General features: G+C 37.7%; 1 protein-coding gene across 2 annotated transcripts; it reads right to left on the bottom strand.

Annotated features, from left to right (window-relative positions):
* Positions 1 to 3,282: 3,282 nt before the first annotated feature.
* DTWD1 (DTW domain containing 1) lies at positions 3,283 to 11,367 on the bottom strand. 2 transcript variants are annotated; one of them, XM_054168987.1, is made up of 5 exons: positions 11,298 to 11,367; positions 8,772 to 9,053; positions 7,606 to 7,749; positions 6,296 to 6,563; positions 3,283 to 4,131 (listed from the first exon to the last, which is right to left on the bottom strand). In XM_054168987.1, exons 2-5 carry the CDS (start codon positions 9,045 to 9,047, stop codon positions 3,902 to 3,904), a joined length of 918 nt encoding a protein of 305 aa, XP_054024962.1. In that variant the 5' UTR covers positions 9,048 to 9,053; positions 11,298 to 11,367; the 3' UTR covers positions 3,283 to 3,901. The 2 variants fall into 2 exon arrangements, with proteins under 2 accessions (XP_054024962.1, XP_054024963.1); XM_054168988.1 differs by having other exon boundaries at positions 11,329 to 11,359.
* Between the last annotated feature and the right edge of the window lie 7,131 nt (positions 11,368 to 18,498).

The following is an 18,498-nucleotide window of genomic DNA, read 5'->3' on the forward strand; positions in this document are numbered from 1 at the left end:
CCCTAAAATGGCAGCAATGTGTTATCTTTCCCAACAAGTGAACAGGAAGAATGTTGTACATTTTTCTTCTAAATGCTTACTTTTCATTTTGGTATTGCTATCAGCAGTCAAAATCTACATTCCTACTAATGACAGCATTGGAATTTTACTAAAATAATATCTCTTAAGACGAGGGATAACAGTTCAGCAATTATGCTGAGTTGTTCAATACTTTAATGGGTGACCTCATATTCTGCTATCAACAGATCAGCATCTTGCTGCCTTTTGGTGCCTTTTCATCTTAGTGGGAATGCTTTCCTGTTCGAACATTGCTGCAATCACCATTTTGTTTCAAAAAATGTTTGAATTCAGCTTTTTGGAATACTTTGAGGCACAGGTTAATGTTATCTGGGAATACAATCAATTTTCTCTACACATTACATTCCATATCAGTATGCTATGTCCATTGTTTATGAAGACAGACTGATTTTAAAGCCTTCAGGCAAAATACGGAAACTAGGTGCAAGAAGAAAGCAAGAACAGATTGCTGCATTAGTCTGATTTGGGCCAGAAGAAGACTATGTGGAAAACCAGATGAACTAAAAAGAAATTTGCAAGCAGCAGTAGCAAAGGATTTAAATCAGGTGAGATTACAAATACTTCGGGAGGTTCTTCTGTATAATCCAAGTTGCCATCTCTCAATGTATCTTTATGCCATGCACTGACCTGACCCTTTATTCAACCTAGGCTTGGATGACATTTGTTCTACCTTCCAGGAAAGGAATTGTTTTTTGCAGCTCCCTCTCTTATTCATTTTGAGAAAAGGATTAAATACTCCCTCTGACCAAGCAAACAGGCATGTTAAAGTGAAGCCACTTCATGCTCCTGGCCAAACAAAGAACAAAAATACCCACAATAAGCAAAAGCAGATGGCTTCAGTGGCAGGAAATGAATGAGCCAGACTGCAGGTAAAATGGTTCTCTGAACACATCGCGGAGGTTTGTAATGACAGGTTGTTATCTGGGGCCTCCCCGCAGAAGGCCAGATGTCTTCTGTTGTGAAAGGAGATAGATAGAGATGCTCTTCCTTTTCCTCCCCCTTTAACTTATGGCTGTTTAACTTACTGCTAATGGAAACAGAAGCCTGTTTTCCCCCTCGCTCTCTGATGTTTTTGGAAACACAAGAGATAGTGAAGGGGTATTCTGATATGAAAGAGAAGGCCCAGAACTGGCCTTTACCTCCCCATGACCCCCATTTTAAAGAACAGGGAGGTCAGTACTGCTAATTGCACTTGAAAGGATTAACCACTTGATCGCTTTCATTTGGTGGAACAAAATTATTCTTTAGTCTCAAAGCTGGAAAAACATATCAGCATTATTGAGACAGTGTGAGGTGGATGACTTGGTTGGTTTGGCTTCTTGTACCAGTACTGAAATTAAGTAGAGGATTTAAATACTTTTACAGAAGAGAGAGCAGGAGATTGAAGAAGGTGGAACTACATCTCTTGCTCAGACAGAACAGATGTGCAGCAGAAGTGACAATAACCACCTTTCTGCCCTCGTAAATGGTTCTAACAGGAATATCAACAGACCATAATTAATGACAAATATTAGATGTGCCTTATTAGATGTGCCTCTGTCACTTGGTGTAAGAACAACTCTTGCATTAAACTGAGGTTGCGCTGGAAGGAAAAGAATTTGAACCCGATTCCTAGACCCGATTCCAGATTTAGAGTATTTGCTGTACAGTGATTTCACCTGAGAATTAAAATTAATTTACTTTTGGAAGAGACTCTTAATTCCCATTGTTCAAATAAAGTGAGGTACACAAAACTTAAAATTGGAAACCATTTTTAACCTCATGAAACTCTTTTCCAAAAGTAACAAAGAACAGCTTATATAAGCTTTTTATCTGACCTCTGCTTCTTAAATAAAAAAAACATGTTTTCAGGGAAATGTCTTGGAAGTAACTCCCCCTCCCCCCCTCCATGATTTTTCTCTCTGGTTCTTGTAAAACATTAGGTCAGTGGGTTCATTTTATTGTTGTTTATTTAAAGTGGGTGAAAGTTTCCTCCTCAAGTGTTTTTTTTTTGAAAGAAAATATTACAACAATCTTTGTTTAAGAAATACAAGAACCCATGGAAATGTCAGAAGACTATCACAATTCATACCGAAGGAAATAGCATTCATCATTGTAAAATGCCATAATAACCTCTCAATAGCATTAAGAACCAAATGAATAAGAATGAGTTGTTACAATAGCATTGAGACATGACTGCCAATTTTTCTCATGCCTGGCACACGAACTCAATAGATACATACGATCTTTCTCATTCTATCTTCCATCCTGTGTTCCTTGTGGTGCTGCTATAGTTTGTGCACACTTCATGTGCACTCATGTCGCTTAACTTAAACAAGGAGATGTGTTTTGGTTGTACACTGAAATATGTTTTTTATGTGCAATTAATTGTGCAGATAAGAAAACAAACCTGAAGATGAGTATGACTTGCAGAGAAGAGTGTATTTGTATCTCATGTTTTAAGGAATATTAGTTTTGATTTCAGTATTTTGAAACGTTCAAAAGCAAAGTACAGATCAGTTGTTTTGAGCCTGCACGGACTGCTGCTAGAGAAGGATTTTCTGGAAGTGTTTTTCAAGGTGAGAGCGCCCTTCTGGAAGGTATGCTACAGGTCATTTTTGCAGGAAAACATGCAATAAAAATTTTACAATTTTTGTTTATGAAATGGCATCATTTTCCAAAGTGCCACTACAACAAGATTTGTTTTTTTCTTAGGCAACACACTTCTGAGAATATTCAGGAATATTTAGCCTTCTTGTACCTCTAATGAAATGTGGGGTTTTTCCCACTTTAAGACTGTAAGTTTTACAGACATGAATTTTTCTGGCAGAACACCTAGTACAGTAAAAATATATTCATACAATTTTGCTTGTAAAGATACAGCTTAGGTCGATTACCTCTGTCAGCATTAGCTATTCTGGTATAGCTTGGCAAAGTCACGCTTGTATAATTACATTCTGACAGCAGCGCTACACATATCAGCAAAAACTTCATCAGCATGGACAAACTGTCAGCTCTTCAATTTTGCACTATTACTGGCCAAAGGAAAACCACAGCAGATTCATAGTCTGCATAATTTAAGGAAGTCTCATCGGAACTCTTGTGGTCAGAACTTTCCCTTCGGTCCTGCAAAAAAACCTACATTTTCAGACAACTGCTACAGTGCAATGAGCCCTTCCTGCTGCTTAGAATGCAAGTATGTGGCATCTACAAAATGTTCCTGTTTTATGACATATTGGCATTTGTTATGATATAATAATACACTAAATGTTTGAAGCCTAAAATTTATCTTGAATGTACATAATTTATATTTTATTCACTTAATGTAGCCTTTCATTTTGTATTGCCCCCTTCCCCCTTAAACACCATCTTAATAATTTCTGTAAGCTCCAGATATTATGAAAGTGAAATCATTATTGTTGGGTAAAACACAAAGTAAACACCTGAAACAGTTAATAATAATAATAATAAGCTAATATGTTAATTCCTTTTTACACTTAGAAAGATCACTCCTTATGCCAAGAGGGGCCATGTCCTCCTGTCTATCCTCCTCAGGAAATGCTCTCACTGTGATGGGCATTGTAAGCTCTGCAGGTGCAAACACACCAGTATTTAGCACAGAAGAACTGTTTTCAAACCAGTAATTCTAATCAGACTGCTCATCTTGAGTAGTTCCTCATCTTCAGCTGTACAGGACACGAGGTTTGCAGCTTGCTTCTGGACAAACACGCTAGCCATTATTAAGTACCATCTATTTGCAGATTTCAGTTAGTGTGTTTGTGAAGTTTATCTCTACAAAAGAAACAAAATGAAAAGTAGTGTTACTTACCTATAGACAGACAGCTTACTCTTTCCCTGCACAGCCCTTGGCATTTTTAATCAATGTGTACATAAATGAAAAGAAAAAAAGCAGATTATCATATTGTCCTTTGTAGTTCTCTTTCAAAATCTCCTGATGATAGTCCACAAGGAAATAATAAATTGCTTCTATTGTGGAAAGGTATGTATCTGGCTTTCCCTTCTGATGACGCCAAAAGCAAGTTTTCCTTGTCTTCAACTCAATTTGCAGCAAGCCTGTTAAGAAAAAAAGATGACAGATTAGACAGTATAGATTGTCAGATGGATGAGATGCCAAACAAGTATTTAGAGTTTTTTTCAGACTTGGCTGCTAGCCTGCTAGATGCCTGCATGCATAAAAATGGAGGCAGTAATTTTGTTCTCCTTTGTGGCTCACTTTGAGATTTGATGAAAAAATACTGTAAGTTCTAGGTTACCACTCTTTTATCTGCAATTAAAACTTACAGGTTACCCTTTAATTCAACAGCCCTCAGTAAACTGCAGAATCTCTTCAAGTGGGAAGAGTGAAACCCACACCTATGAAGACTCATCAATGTCCAGAAAATTATTAACAAACTTAATCTTTTGCAAAGCTAAAGTGTTAGTTTTGCTGAACTGAGGAATATTTGCTAAGACCCAGGCACTTTTTGTTAGTATAATGTATTGGTTAATTAAAATCCCATTACTAAAATACTTTTGCTTATTAAGTAATGGAAATCTCACTGGGATTACTCAGGAGTATGGCAGAATCTGGTCATTAATTTTATTAGAAAGTAGAACTATTCCCATGTGAGATGAAAGAAAGAAATTTGGTCTCTATGGCACAGGAAAATACCCTAAACTGTTTTATTATTCAGATTGCTTTTAAACATGTATCTTGGGGTTTATGCTCCTTAAGATACACAAACTACTCAAGATTAAAACCACCTTAACGTGTGATTACTGTGTAAACAGGATGGATAGCTGGATTATAAAGAACAGCACATACATCTGTTAAGAATTTCAGGACCAGGTTGTAAAATTCTTTTTCCAAATGTTAAAATTGGATACTCTATGTGTGTCATGGGACAGTTTTGTACAAGCAGTAGTATAAATAACAACATGGTGTAAGAACTGCTTGGAGGTTAACGGCAGAGAAGTTTGGACAGAGAAATTTCTGTAAGGTCCAAATTCAGGAGTACAAACTGGCCTATAGCCCAGCACTTGTAATTCTGTACTTTTCACCTTCTAACTGTGTTGAATTTTTTGTAGTGCAATTTTTTTGTAGTGTGATTACAAGATGGATGTAGTTGTTTGCTTTGCAGTTAGTAACGTATCTTGCATAGTAAAACAAATCTGTCCTACAGGGTTTTGAAGAAAACCTGAACAGGAGATTTCATCACTGATTTTTAATTTTACTGTTGACATTTCAGAACCAAAAATTCAAAACAATGCAGTCTAATTATTACCTCTAATAATCATATACATGTGTATTAAAATAGTAATGAGAAACTGCATCAAGCTTGTTTCCCACAAGAAGTTTCAAGACTTGAATTCTCAGACCTTACCAAAGCAAAAACTTTAGTCAAATTCAGCAATGTTTCCACCTTAACAGCACTAAACTAAATTTAGGAGGCAATTCCTCCAATGTAAACTCCCACGTATTTGTGTTTTGACTACACCCAAAAGTTCCTTGAAGCCAAGACCACAATTCAGCAATAGCTTAATTTATCTTTCTGATAAATTGCGGTTTTAAAATGCTTTCGTCAGTGGAAAAGATGCACTTAGGGTGGAAGTGGGCTATCAACTTTATATGTGATTTAAGTATTTTATATGTAAGAAAAACTGCTTACTAGTGTGTGCTGTGCACTGGACCCTACGTGAAATTTCACAGACTACTTACATGTGAGATGAATGCTGCCTTGCTGTCTGGTCACTTACTAAAGAATACCCTGTGTGTATAATGTATTGGCTAATTAAAATCCCGTTACTAAAATACTTTGCTTAACACAAAACATGCTCTATCAAATAAACTGGAGTATTACTGTAAAGATTAGGGTAAGTGCATGTTGCAAGTTACTCTAAAGTATATGGAACTTGTTTTTAAAGGATGAATTTAAGGAAAGTTAACAGGCAGCCAGAGGAACTGATGACTTCCATGGATGGTTATGTAGTATATCGGTTAAAAAAAATAATGACTGAGGTTATTTTGGAGCATACAAATTGTATGACATTAAAAGTAACAGAGTCTTTTCACAGGAAGTCTTCCAAAGCCCTGAAACAGGTTGTTCAGTCTTTCATGTATACTCAGATCCAGGGTTAGGTATACATTGTATGATGCTCAACTCTGTTATATAGACTTATCTTTCCCTTAATCATTTCTAGAGCAAAAACATCTCAGTATAATTTTTTTTGTTTTTACCTTGGAGTCGCTCATCAGTTATTATTTTATTAGTTTGATTCCAGGTACTGTCAATAAATATTATTTTCTTCAGTATAGTGCCTTCACTCTTGTTGCTTGAGATGCATTCATTTTTCTCCTCTTCAGGTTCTATTTTCGCTTGCTTAAGAAATGGCTCTCTGGAACAGTCATCGTCATTATCAGACACATTTTTCTTAATGTACTTTTGAAGATGGAAAGCAATATCTTTTACTGAAACTGAATTGGGGCCAGGAAATACAAGTGCTATCTGAATGAAGAAAATAAACAAATCTTAGTGTCAATATAATCTAATAAACCACCAGGAACTATTTCAGTAAAGAACAGACATTTTCTATCCCTGCCCACAAACATTTGTCAGGACAAAATGAAAAAGTATCTCTTAAAAACATTCTATTATCTAAAAGGATATAAGACTACATTAAAATAATGAATAAAGATACTTATTGGAGATCTTTAATTCAATGTCACCTCCATGCTTCTATTACCAACGCTAAGCAAGATAACAGCTGAGCCCTGAGGAAGTTCAAATGCTGCTTGACATTGCAGTATATGGGGCAGGGAGGCCATAAAGAATAGTTCTCAGTTTCATTCATAAATTTTAGATCAGAAGAAATAATCGTCTGCCCTCACACCTAATGTAGGTTCTACATCTACCTGGCATGAAAAAGGCCAGTGATGGCTTTATTTAGTAATCTTTCAGTATCTTATTGCAGCATTCAGAACCTGTGACGTGGAAAGCCTGGACAACACAAAGTTGCTGCAATCTCTTCCCATTTTTGTCTGTGTTTCTCCATTGCTGCTTCTGACTTTTTTTTCAGCTCCCTGCTTCTGCCACCTGTGCTTTCCTTGATGGAGCATTACTTGATGAAAATATTACTATCCTCTTCATGTAGCCAAACAATAATGAAAGTGTTAATTATGACATGAAATGTGTAAATACTAGATTTCAGATTGATCACACCATTTCAATGTGCACATAACTCATAGCCCGCCTTTTTTCAGGCTGTGTGCTGACTGTGCCATTTTAGTAGGTTTTCACTTTTTGATAGTGAATGCTAAAACTTTAAAGGAATTTAAATACTGCTACACTTTTTCTAAGCTCTGGAGGCCAGTCCATAACCACTGTGCATTTGTAGGCCCATGCTTTGACAGAGCAGAAGACAAAGTGAAATGGACTAATGGAATGGTGCCTGCCCCCTGCTCCCTCTCAGCAGAGTGCAGTACTACTACAGGGGCAAGTACAAAAGATACCTCTGCATCTCCCCAGCCATCTATACAGAATTTCTTACTTCATGTCTTCTTTCTTTATATTCTGGAATGCAAGGGTATTTATATATTGTAACATCATCAGGTGCCAGTAGCTTAGCATGCACAGCAGTGCTTTTGCCATCTGTTTCATTTGGGTGTTTAATAATGTCAATCTTCAAAGGCAACTACAGAAAGCAGAAAAAAAGCAATATTGATGGTCATACATTCAGGTACAAAAACTTGTACAAACATTTATGGCAAATTCAGGAGAAATCCCTATGGGCACATAATTAAGATATATTTAAAATTTTTCGACAATGTTTTTGTTTTAATGGGTTTAGAACTAAACCAGAGGCAAGTGACAAGAAGCACCTGTTACATGATCTCAGTTCATGTAAATAAGTACAAAATGAATGCAACTTGCAATGCTGCAGTAGTAGTGTGGTGAGACATCTAGAAATAGTATCAGTAAAGTTAAGTAAGATGTGGTCTTAATTTGAGCAATAAAATGGTCCTAAATCTGAATAATTCACCCTACTGCAAAAATTGCCATTTCAATGAAAATGCACCTGAATTCAGCATGTCAAATTTCCACAGTACCTGTAAAGCATTTTCACAATGCTTTCAAACTACAGTGTCTTCAAAAATGAATTTTAGTTTCTAGGTCATCTTACAAAATGTTTCAGTCTTCTCTGATGTTTTTTCCAACTGTTTTATCTGTATGGCATTATGCTTTTTACTCTGGTTATGCAAATTACATAGCTATGTTGTTTAGGAATGCCTTTTAGCTCACTTTTTATGTAAAATTCACCTGTGGTTATGGATAAATCACATTCTTTCTTCACAACATAATCTGTTGTGGCTAGAGTTCTTAGAAACTGAAGAACGACATTTCTGTGAAGAAACTTCTAAGATCTAAGTGAAAACATAGTCATTTGCATGAGAAGCTGACTGACTTCAGCTTATCTTCCCATCTACTAAATACTTAAAATATTGCTGTGAGGACCGAAACATTGTCAGAGTAGGTACGTGTAATTCCTCAAAGAAGAGTAACTTATTTAACTGCAGTTTAATTACACTTATAGCCATGTTAAACATGTACATTCATAAAGAATGAGTCAGAAAAATGTTCATAGACAGTCTGTTCTCCATCCCTGGTAACTACAAGGCACAAGAAAATGATAAAAAATCCGTAAGAAATACTAACCTTCACAGTCGGAATTTCTTTAGTAGGGACAGTTTCGACAGGAACAAAGCATGTATAACAATAAAACATCCTTGAACTACTGCATCGAGGGCATTTTGACCTCCCACTCTTTTTTGCCTTTTCAAGTACTTCCTGTGATGCTAGCTGTAATTGTTGAAGTGGGCTGTCTTGAAATGATGATGGAGTCTGCAGTTCTAGACTTCCCAAACACTCGGTATTTCCTTTTGGTCCTCCAGAATTTTCTTCATTTAAAAGTGTAGATGAATTTAAAGACATGGTTAGCTGAAATGCAATTATATTACAGTTGTTACATAAAAATCCAATATATTTTATTCTGTATATCCTATTTAGCAAAACAGACACATCCAAGGTATTTCCAATAACAGAAAGAACAATGCAATAATCTCATTCAGTTGTTATAGCAACAAGAACTCCAAACACATTTCAGGACAGCACGAAGGAACTTGAGGTCTGTATCCTTAATGCAGTCATTTTACTAAGTCATCCTACTCCACTCATGCAGTTTTTGTCTATTGGTGGCATCATCATCTAAAAGCTTATAAAAACACTGGTAGGCACTGTCACCAGGATGAGCAGTCCCATTACTCTTTGTCATGACTACTGACAATGAATGAAATGTCTACAGAACAGAAATCTGTAAATGAAAATTTAATTGTGCAGCTTATCCTGAAATGTGTTGTGTGTGGGCAAAGCCAACTACCTGAATGAAATCCCTGTGGACACAACTTCATGAGATAAAAGAAATCCTCCAGGACTGAGCCTTGAGGCTGGCCAGATTAGTGTCAGGGGCTAAAACACTACTTTGGTGATACATGTATGTGATAGGAAGTGCTGACCCAATCTAGACTCCTTGATGGATTTTTTTTCAGGCTTCCTTCAGTATAGATGTCTCACTCTCTTCTACCAGCATAAAATTTCCACTGTGCACTCTGAGCAGTGTATCAGAAATAGGACTGTATGCCCATGCCTGATCCAGGCAGGCTCAATATTGCTGTGCACATAGATTCATAGACAAAGTCACATGTGTAGTGAAACTCTTCGGACTAGAAAACTCAGCATCCTCTCTGGTCTTCGAAGCAGCCTACAACCAGGAGCATGCACAGCCCGCAGCATTTGACTCTCTGCTGCATCAGTTAAAGTGAAAAAATTAATTCTTGGTGTTTACTTACAGCTAGTTTAGGTTCACTTTTTCATGTCAGGGATCACACTTGTGGAATGATCTAACAAAAGTCATGCTTAACAAAAACAAATAAACAGTAATTCTTGAGATGTGATCCAAAATTAAGTGTTAAATAAAACCAAGTGAAATTAATTGGAAAATAACAAAACCAGGACACTCATTTAAGTTTCCAATCAAAAATTAAAATTAAGCCCAGAAGAAAGTCTTCGTTATTTTCTGAGAAAATTAAATTTTGGTACCCCTGCCAACAAACTCCAATTTCTGAAAGGTCAGGGATGTCTATTCATGTAAACACAAAATCTAATATGCATACAAATTTTATACTGCAATTTGCTTTTAAATGCCTCTGAGATGAAGCAAATATATCTCAGACTAACCCATACAACTATCAAGTTTCCTCAAGAAGCAAAGAGGGCAAGAGGCCATATAATTGGACATGCATTCCCAGCCTGCAAACTGATTCTTTTCAGTATAGTATCTTATGGCAGTGTGCTATTCAAGTATGACACCCTGAAGCACTTTCCCCATTGACACTGACAAGAGATATGCTGTTCTAACGGCACAGACACACCTTTGTGGTCTCCAAATAATAGCTGTTCATCAGGTTACAGCAATATACATACAATATGCTTTTCGAAAAACAGCAACGGTTTACCAAACTTATAAGACCCAAATCTCCAGTCAGACACAGAGCTTTAAGATCGTAAATAACAACTCAATCGACATCTAATCTCCAACTTCCAGATAAATCACTGCCGCTGGAGGTTACCCTTCTTATTCCAACTAATTCTAAGACAACTCAAAAACTATCAGGACGTGGGGGTTCTGCGTAAAGTTCGCGAAGTGCCAGAAAGCACGGTCATCGGTTGCTCTGGTGTGCTTGCTCATCTCTGCTCATTATTGCCTGCTGAGCGATGTGGAAGCAACACGGCTGGACCTCGGTGACAACAGCTCCCGAGGCAGCGGATGTCCGGGGACAACGCGGTTTGAATATTCACAGGTCTGGGAATTTCCGTGGCAAGAAAGCCCCACGACAGCGTAAAACTAGCTGTGGGGAATGCAGCAGAGCACTGAGCAGCTGAAGGAGAAAAGTCATCTCCTGACGCAGGTTACCCTAGCCGTCAGCCCCAGTCCGGAGCGACCCCAGTCTGGAGCAGCCCCATTGGAAGAGCTGCCCCACCGTCCCGCGCACTTCCACGCCGCCCCATCACAGGCCGGAGATGCGCTGCCTCCACACTACGCTCCCTCCGCTCTCCTTCCCCCCGCTCCCGTAGCCTCGACGCCCTCGCGGTAGGCGAAGAGCCCCACTCCGCCCCGGTCCTCACCCGCTCCCGCGGCCCCAGCCCCACCACGGACCAGAGGGCGGCCTGGCTCTTCTGTGGCCTTCACCGGCCCCGGAACGAAAGTGTCGGGCTCTGCCGCCGCGGGGAGAACGGGCCGGAAGAGCGTGCCCGGGAGAGCGCTTTTCGGTGGGGAACGGTTGCTAGGGGCGCTGGGGAAGGCGTGCGCCCGGCCTGAGGCAGCACGTGCCGCCTGCGGGCGCTGGAGGGCCGCGCGCCACAGTCTCACAGACGGAGGGACAGACTGACAGTGACGGAGAGACCGACAGACTGACTGACACTGACGAACTGAGAGATGGACACTGACTGACGGACGCAGTCTGACAGAACGACTGACACTGACACACTGACACTGACAAACTGGCTGACAAACCAACAGCACAGAGGGCCTGAGGGTCTTTCCCTGGGCAAGTGCGTGCCCCTCGCCACACCCCGCTGCAGATGGAGCGTCCCCAGTGGAGAAGGATGGCTCGGAGAGGCCCAGACAGTGTGTGGTGCTTAACCTTTGATCTTGTCTTTATTTGAGGGCCTCCCGCCCCAAGCTGGCTTTTTCATCTTTCGTGTCATAAAAGCCTGAACAGAAACCACATCCCTTTACCTGATGGGAGAAGCCTGGCCTTTCCCACCAGGTTCCTTTCCAGGTCTCTCAGCCATGTGGAAGGTCCCCAAGGCTTCACTCCATGGGGTATTTCCTCCTCCTTGGGAGGTGGTGCTGCCTGGCAGGCCCAATCCGCCAAGTTAGAAGTATCTGGAAATCACTGTCAGGGGAGGTTGAAGGTTTTTGCTAAAAGCTTCAGGAAATCTAGATCGAATCCAGGAATCTAAATCTAGATTTTTTTTACCTGGCTTTTCCCCTCTCACTTAGCACTATACTTGCTGCATAATTACAGGTGACACCAAGGGCTGGAAGAATTGCGTTGCTGTATTTCTTCTTGTTTTGCATCTCTCTCTCTTAAGTAGGACATCCGATCTTTTCTGTGGAATTCCTTGGCCTGGGTGAGGGTGCTACTCTACAGTAGCATTTAGCCAATATTCAGTGTTCAGTAACTGCATATTTTTGGTTGAAGTGGCTAAACTAAACAGTAATTTTGGTACAGAGAATATTTCTCTCAACTTGGTGAAATAAAGTCTGTGATATATTAGTTGCAATAGCCTTAGGGGGAAATGTTGACATTGTAGGCAGATTTTATGCCAAACTTTGATCTCAGTTACACCCCAAAAACCTCACTGACTTCAGTGGTATTAGGTTCAGTGTCAGAGGATTTCTACCAGCATTCTGTTGTTACTTGTGTTTTGACCTGATCCTTTTTTCATGCTAGCAGTATGTAACACATTGTGGTATTAGGAAAAGGCTACATGTCACTATCCATATTTTATTTCCTTATGACAATGCAGCTTGATGTGCAGTTAGTTACTCTGTCAAAATAACAAAATGTTTAGTGCACACAAAGAAAACTTTTATAATAGTTGCTAAAATTCTTCCTTTCCAAACTTAATGATAGTATATTTTTACTAAGTGTACCATTTCCTACTTTGTGTGATTTATTTGGGTGCTTAATCTAGAACTTTTTGAAACAAACAGAGCCTTTTTATTATTGAAAAGCTGACTCTGAATTACTCTTTTTTTGTAATTTTATTCTATACAGTTGCACAAAAGCTGTGATGTTAACAGAATCATTTTCAGGACTGGTTGCTACATAATTTTTCTTTGGGGTTCATAATTTCACAATTTACTAGACAGGTATTTTTTTTTTCAAACCAATGTTTCTCACACCGAGTTTCTACTGAGATGTGACAGTGGAAAGCTTGAGCTTTTAATTATACAGAATTCAGAAGATACCAGCTGACTGACTTCATTCAAACTTCTTCTCATCCACAGCTCTTACATTTCTTCCAACTTCTACGCAAGAACTGAATGTTTAAGAAAAGAGCAGATTTGCCCGGTGATTTGGCATTCACTTTTTCTTCAGTATGTGTTTTAGAAGTGGATAATAGTGTAAATATTTGGTGTGGAGGTACTGGGAAGAAAATTTATTTTCTGCCTTTATGATGAAGTGTTCTTACATATTTTTCAAATTTTGATCATGTTTCTCAGCATCTAGGAATATGTAGTAGTATTCTGTTTATTGAAAGAAATTACCGTGAACATGCTCTATATATGCTATAGTGATAGCCTTGAGTGTCAGTTTTAGTTATCTACAGTTTAAATATTTGCTAATATATGTTATCTTAACTTTTCAAGAGCATCTCCCACTGTATGCCAGCAGAAAATGCACAAGCCTTCTTTTACTTTTGAAGAATTCTTATGGTCACAAGATATGATGAAGTCGACTAAGAGCTCTCATGTATGGTGAACACGCAGGAGTCAGGTTCTGACAAAGCCATGTAAATATAAATAATGATACTTCAGTCAGAGCATAGATTGTATTTCCAAGAGCCTTGGGCACTGGAAATGAAGAGGTTTGCAGAAATGACAAACCTTATAGAGTCATAGAATGGTTTGGGTTGCAAGGGACCTTCAAAGGTCATCTAGTCTCCGTTGTTAACTTTTCTTTTTCTCGAAGCTGAACCATAAAGGAAAAGTTTTGTCTTCTGTACAGCAGTTTTCTATTGTTGGAAGCATGCTTGAGTGATAACACTGAATCAAGCTTTGTCCACAGCATTGCTAGCATAACACAATGTCCTGAAGCCTGAAATGAAAAGTTCTGAGGAGCATGAAAAGGGGAATATCTAATTTTTGGTTTTCATGAGCTTCCTTTCTTTTCTTGTATTGATAGGGAAATCTTTGCATATGTCTTTCTATTTTAGTAAAGAATTTAACATAATGTGGTTACCAGTGATATGTCAGACTTACATTCTGTGTGGAAGAAACAGGGCATTCCTTTTGACCTGCCTATGTTTATCTGCAAGTGTTGATTCACTCAGAGCCTTTAACCACAGAGACATGAGAAAAATGACTCCTTTGCTTCAAAACAGAACTTCTTCTAAGAAACAAAAAATGTTTGATATTTTGGTAGGAGGAACATTTCATTATTTTTTATAAAAAGGTGCATTTTTAAGAGGAGCAATCTGACATAAAAATGGAAACAGTTTGGGCTAATATCAAAGCAGAGTAGTAATATGTTTTAATTGTCTAATTGGCTTTACTAAACTTTTACCTTTTTACTCAAAAATGACCATGTTTGTTTTTTTTAAAAAGCAAGTATTTCACTTGCTGTCCTGCTATTAAGACAGAACATGCCATTGTCTTTCAGCTAACTAAAGGGTTTAAAACCACATTTATTTCTCTGTAATAATACTTACTGAGTTGTTTCAGACAGTGACCAACTTGATGATTAACTTCAGTGACTACTCTTGGTTTAAAAAATTTGCTCGAATATTGAAGCTGCTCATTTAAATTCTTTGCTGTAGCACGGAACAGTTTCCCCCTATGCTTCCAAGGTGATTGTCAACAGGTGTCCTCTCTGAGAACTGAAATTGCACATCATTTTATTTGTAATATATAAATACATTTATACTGATATAACAATTCTTTATGCTGAATAAAGTTCACAGATTAATTTTCCACAATAACTGTTTTAACTGCATACTGACTGCAGAAGTAGTGGCCAGTTTCTGTCTCTCTTGATGAGCCTTACTTACTCTTTGGTGGATAAGTTACAAAAAGATTATTCTTTCAATGCTGTGTGAATATGTTCTGTTGAATACCAGTCCACTCTCAGATTTGAAGAGGAGAATAAACACAGTATCACTGGACTAGAGAAGCACACTGAACTAGAGAAGCACACTGAAAAAATTCTCATTACGATGTGGACCAGCAGATCTAGAGGTATGTTGTGCTGCCTTTGAATAGAGTACTGACAAACATTGGCTCAGATAAATCTTTTTTTTTTTACAGCTTCTCCTCAGTTTGTGAGTGTGAAGTGTCAAATTTATAATGTTAAAACTTCTTTTAAGCTAAAGTCCCAGTTCTGCCTGTGATTAACCTCAACTGCAGCAAGTGTAGGCCTTAGACTACCTTTTCACATAACTTTAAAGTACATCAGTTCAACGTATCAAGAACTAATTTAGCTAGCAGGTTTATACCATCAAGCTTAATATAAACCTTTAGATCAAATTGACTGCTTATTTTACTTTGCTTACTTTGCTGGGGTTTATAAAAGGTATGAGTTTGGAATATTTACATTAAGAGCATAAATCAAAAGTGCATGAATTCCATTACCTCAGGTGATCACTGTGTTCTTCATTAGGAAGAGAAGGAAAATATTCATGTGGCAGGAGAATGCAGTTACGTACTCTGGCTTTGATTCAGTGCAGCACTTAGACTCTGTCTGAATTGTTGGCTGATAGACTTAACATATGCTTCAAATAATGCGTGTTCTTAAGTGCTATTTTGAATCATTAACTACTGTGAGATATATATATATATATAAAACATCTGTTAATACATTTAGAACAATATGGCTTTTGGTTCATATAATGTGTGAATAGTAACATTTAGAGGTAAAATTATAATGTGATTTTAAAAAATGGTCTTGTTTTGCATTAAATATAATGACCACTTAAAAATTAACAAATAATGCTTAATTCTGTATCCTAATACTAGTCTTAAGAGACTTGTTCAAAGTATGTAATTTGTTGGAGCTGGTGTGCTCCAGTTCAGCCTTACCAGGGAACTTTGACTTACACATTCCTTAAGCAACTTTTTGAGGAGTGAACTTGTCTACCAGGTCCTTCACAGAGCTACTTTCTAGCAGGTCAGCCCCTAACGTGGTGCAGATGGTTATTCCTCCCTACATGCAGGACCCTACACTTGCCCATGTTGAACTTCATGAAATTCACTTCGGCCTAACCTTTCCAAGTCTGGGTGAAGAGCATGACAACCTGGCAGGGTGTCAGCCACTCCTGACACTAATAATAATGATGATATCTTATTTCAGATTGTTGGTATATAAATATGGATAAGTAGTTTAAAACATTAGCCTGGAAAGGAGACAAAAAACCTCTGAGTTGACTATCCATGGCATTAGTTCTCTAAAAGAAAAAGAAAGTGGATCAGGCATTTCAAAATGTTTTTGGAAAAAAATAATCAGGCAAAGTATGTTACCTTCTTTAATTGTTAAATTGTGCTGTATAGATCTATCTTGCTTTAGCTGTTTAGTAGCCCACAGCTGACTCAGTGGAAGCATATTGCATTCTAAATATTTATTTTTGTAGCAAGATTAGCTGGACTGGACCACCCAGTGTTCAATAATGATAAAGTCTGACTGCAAATATGAGGCATTTCTGAGAATCTGCTTGTGTCTCCAACTCTTTATGGTGATACATATTAGATCCAGTTTTGGAACTCTTCCTGTGTAAGATGACTGAGGATGAAGCTAGACTGGTGTTTTTCCATTGAATTTAATTAAATATTTTCCCCCATTAAATTAAGCTCTGATGTCACTCAGTGTTTAAAAGCTTCTGTGCTTCAGAGTTGGAGTGCATAGGAACTGAAGACCTATTTTAGAGTTTGTATGAGGATGATACTGAAAATAAAGTATTGTAGTTGTAAGATTATAGGCTCCGATCCAGTCCAGTCATTGCCTCATTACAGAGACTGTTCAGAAGCACATCTTTTAGCCTGGAAAGTGCTTTGCTATTGCAGAATTAGGCAGCAAGGATATAATCATACCCAAAGAGATAGCTTATAATTAAACTCATGAATGCATATTTCATGTCCCTGCTTTCTTTGTGTTACTGTGTAGGAATACTCTGGAAGACTATAGTAAGCACCTACGTGCAGTCAGGAAGAAAGCCTTAAAATTCAAGCCCTAAGCAAAACTATACTAATTTGTGGAAAAGCTGCTGAACATAGTAAGTTGGGTTTTTTGTTATAACAGACTAAGGAGCTCTTTCCCAATAACTATTTGTAGATGGTCTTGACGGTGTCTCCCTATAAAAAATGGTCACTTTGTTTAAATATTCTTAAAGAATTCAGACTGTACCTGTCCTAGAAGTTTCTACTGGAAATAGTATTGTATTACCATTAAGTACTTGCATGTTTTAACTAACAGTTTATGACTTTTAGATTGTACATGTCATTTAATATCCATTCCAAAATTTAGATTTAGAGCAGATTTCTACATTTTAGTGCTTACTTATTTAGTTTTCATGACAATGTGGATTTCATTATCTTGTATGTTGAAGCTGGTTGACAAATGCAGTAGAAATATGTTTTTGAAGTAGATATGAAATACAGAAATATTTCCTCAAAACCTTTCTCTGTGTCAATCACTATTTGTTGGGCAGAATTTTGTTTTTAGTTGCAGACAGAGAATATTGTATGTAGAAAAAGATCACCCTGAAAAATGTAATTTAGAGGAGGTTTACATACTTCAAAGTTATATATGCACCAAGCTCCAAATGGGCCTTTAACTTGGAAGAGCTGGGTAAACGTAACCACTCTAAGTAGATAATGAATCAAATTAACTGAAATTTAGTCAGGACAGAAAAAAATTCAAAGAAACTGGGAGACCACTGCTATGCTACAGATTCTGTATATGTATGAAAGTTTTGGTAAAGGAGCTGTGCAAAATTCTACTGGAATAAATATTGAAAACCACTGAATAAAGTAAATTATGTATTGCTGCCAGAATAATTCACAACCTCAACAAAACATATACAAATGTATTAAATTACCATAATTGGAACAACCACAGAGTAAGGATATTCACCCATGTGCAAAACCAAGCATAAGCAGAAGGGAGATAGCAAAAACCAGCTTGGCTGGCTTCAAGTATGAGAATGTAACTATTTCAGTTAACAAGCTTGGATCCCAAACCTAAAATTGAACATGGGCATGAAAGTTTGCATGACTGAGACAGAAAATACAGCGATTTTAATTTCAGTGGGGGAACATTCACTGGGTGATTTCAAAATTAGCATAAAACATTTTTCTAAAGTAACATTTTGTTTCTCAGGTCCAAACCCAAGGAAATGTGCATGGAAGAAATGGAATCTTGAAAGCCTTGAGCCTGCCACAGTAAATCATACCAGTAAAGATGCTACTGTTAACATACAAGCTAGTGCATCTGTCAGTTCTACAACAGCCAGTAAGTCTTGTAAATATTTTAAAACACATAATACATGCAACTTCAAGCTTTCCAGAATGAAACTTACATGGCATTGCAAAATCTAATTGTCA

The sequence above is a fragment of the Dryobates pubescens genome, chromosome 17, assembly GCF_014839835.1.
Source record: "Dryobates pubescens isolate bDryPub1 chromosome 17, bDryPub1.pri, whole genome shotgun sequence".
NCBI lineage: Eukaryota > Metazoa > Chordata > Aves > Piciformes > Picidae > Dryobates > Dryobates pubescens.

Excerpts from the sequence above, each read along its gene's own strand:
- DTWD1 (XM_054168987.1), bottom strand. The coding sequence starts at position 9,047 with ATGTCTTTAAATTCATCTACACTTTTAAATGAAGAAAATTCTGGAGGA. Across the intron at positions 7,750-8,771 it reads AAGAAATTCCGACTGTGAAG|TTGCCTTTGAAGATTGACAT; the intron begins GTTAGTATTTCT and ends TGCTTTCTGTAG. Across the intron at positions 6,564-7,605 it reads ATAAAGAAAGAAGACATGAA|ATAGCACTTGTATTTCCTGG; the intron begins GTAAGAAATTCT and ends TTCTTCATTCAG.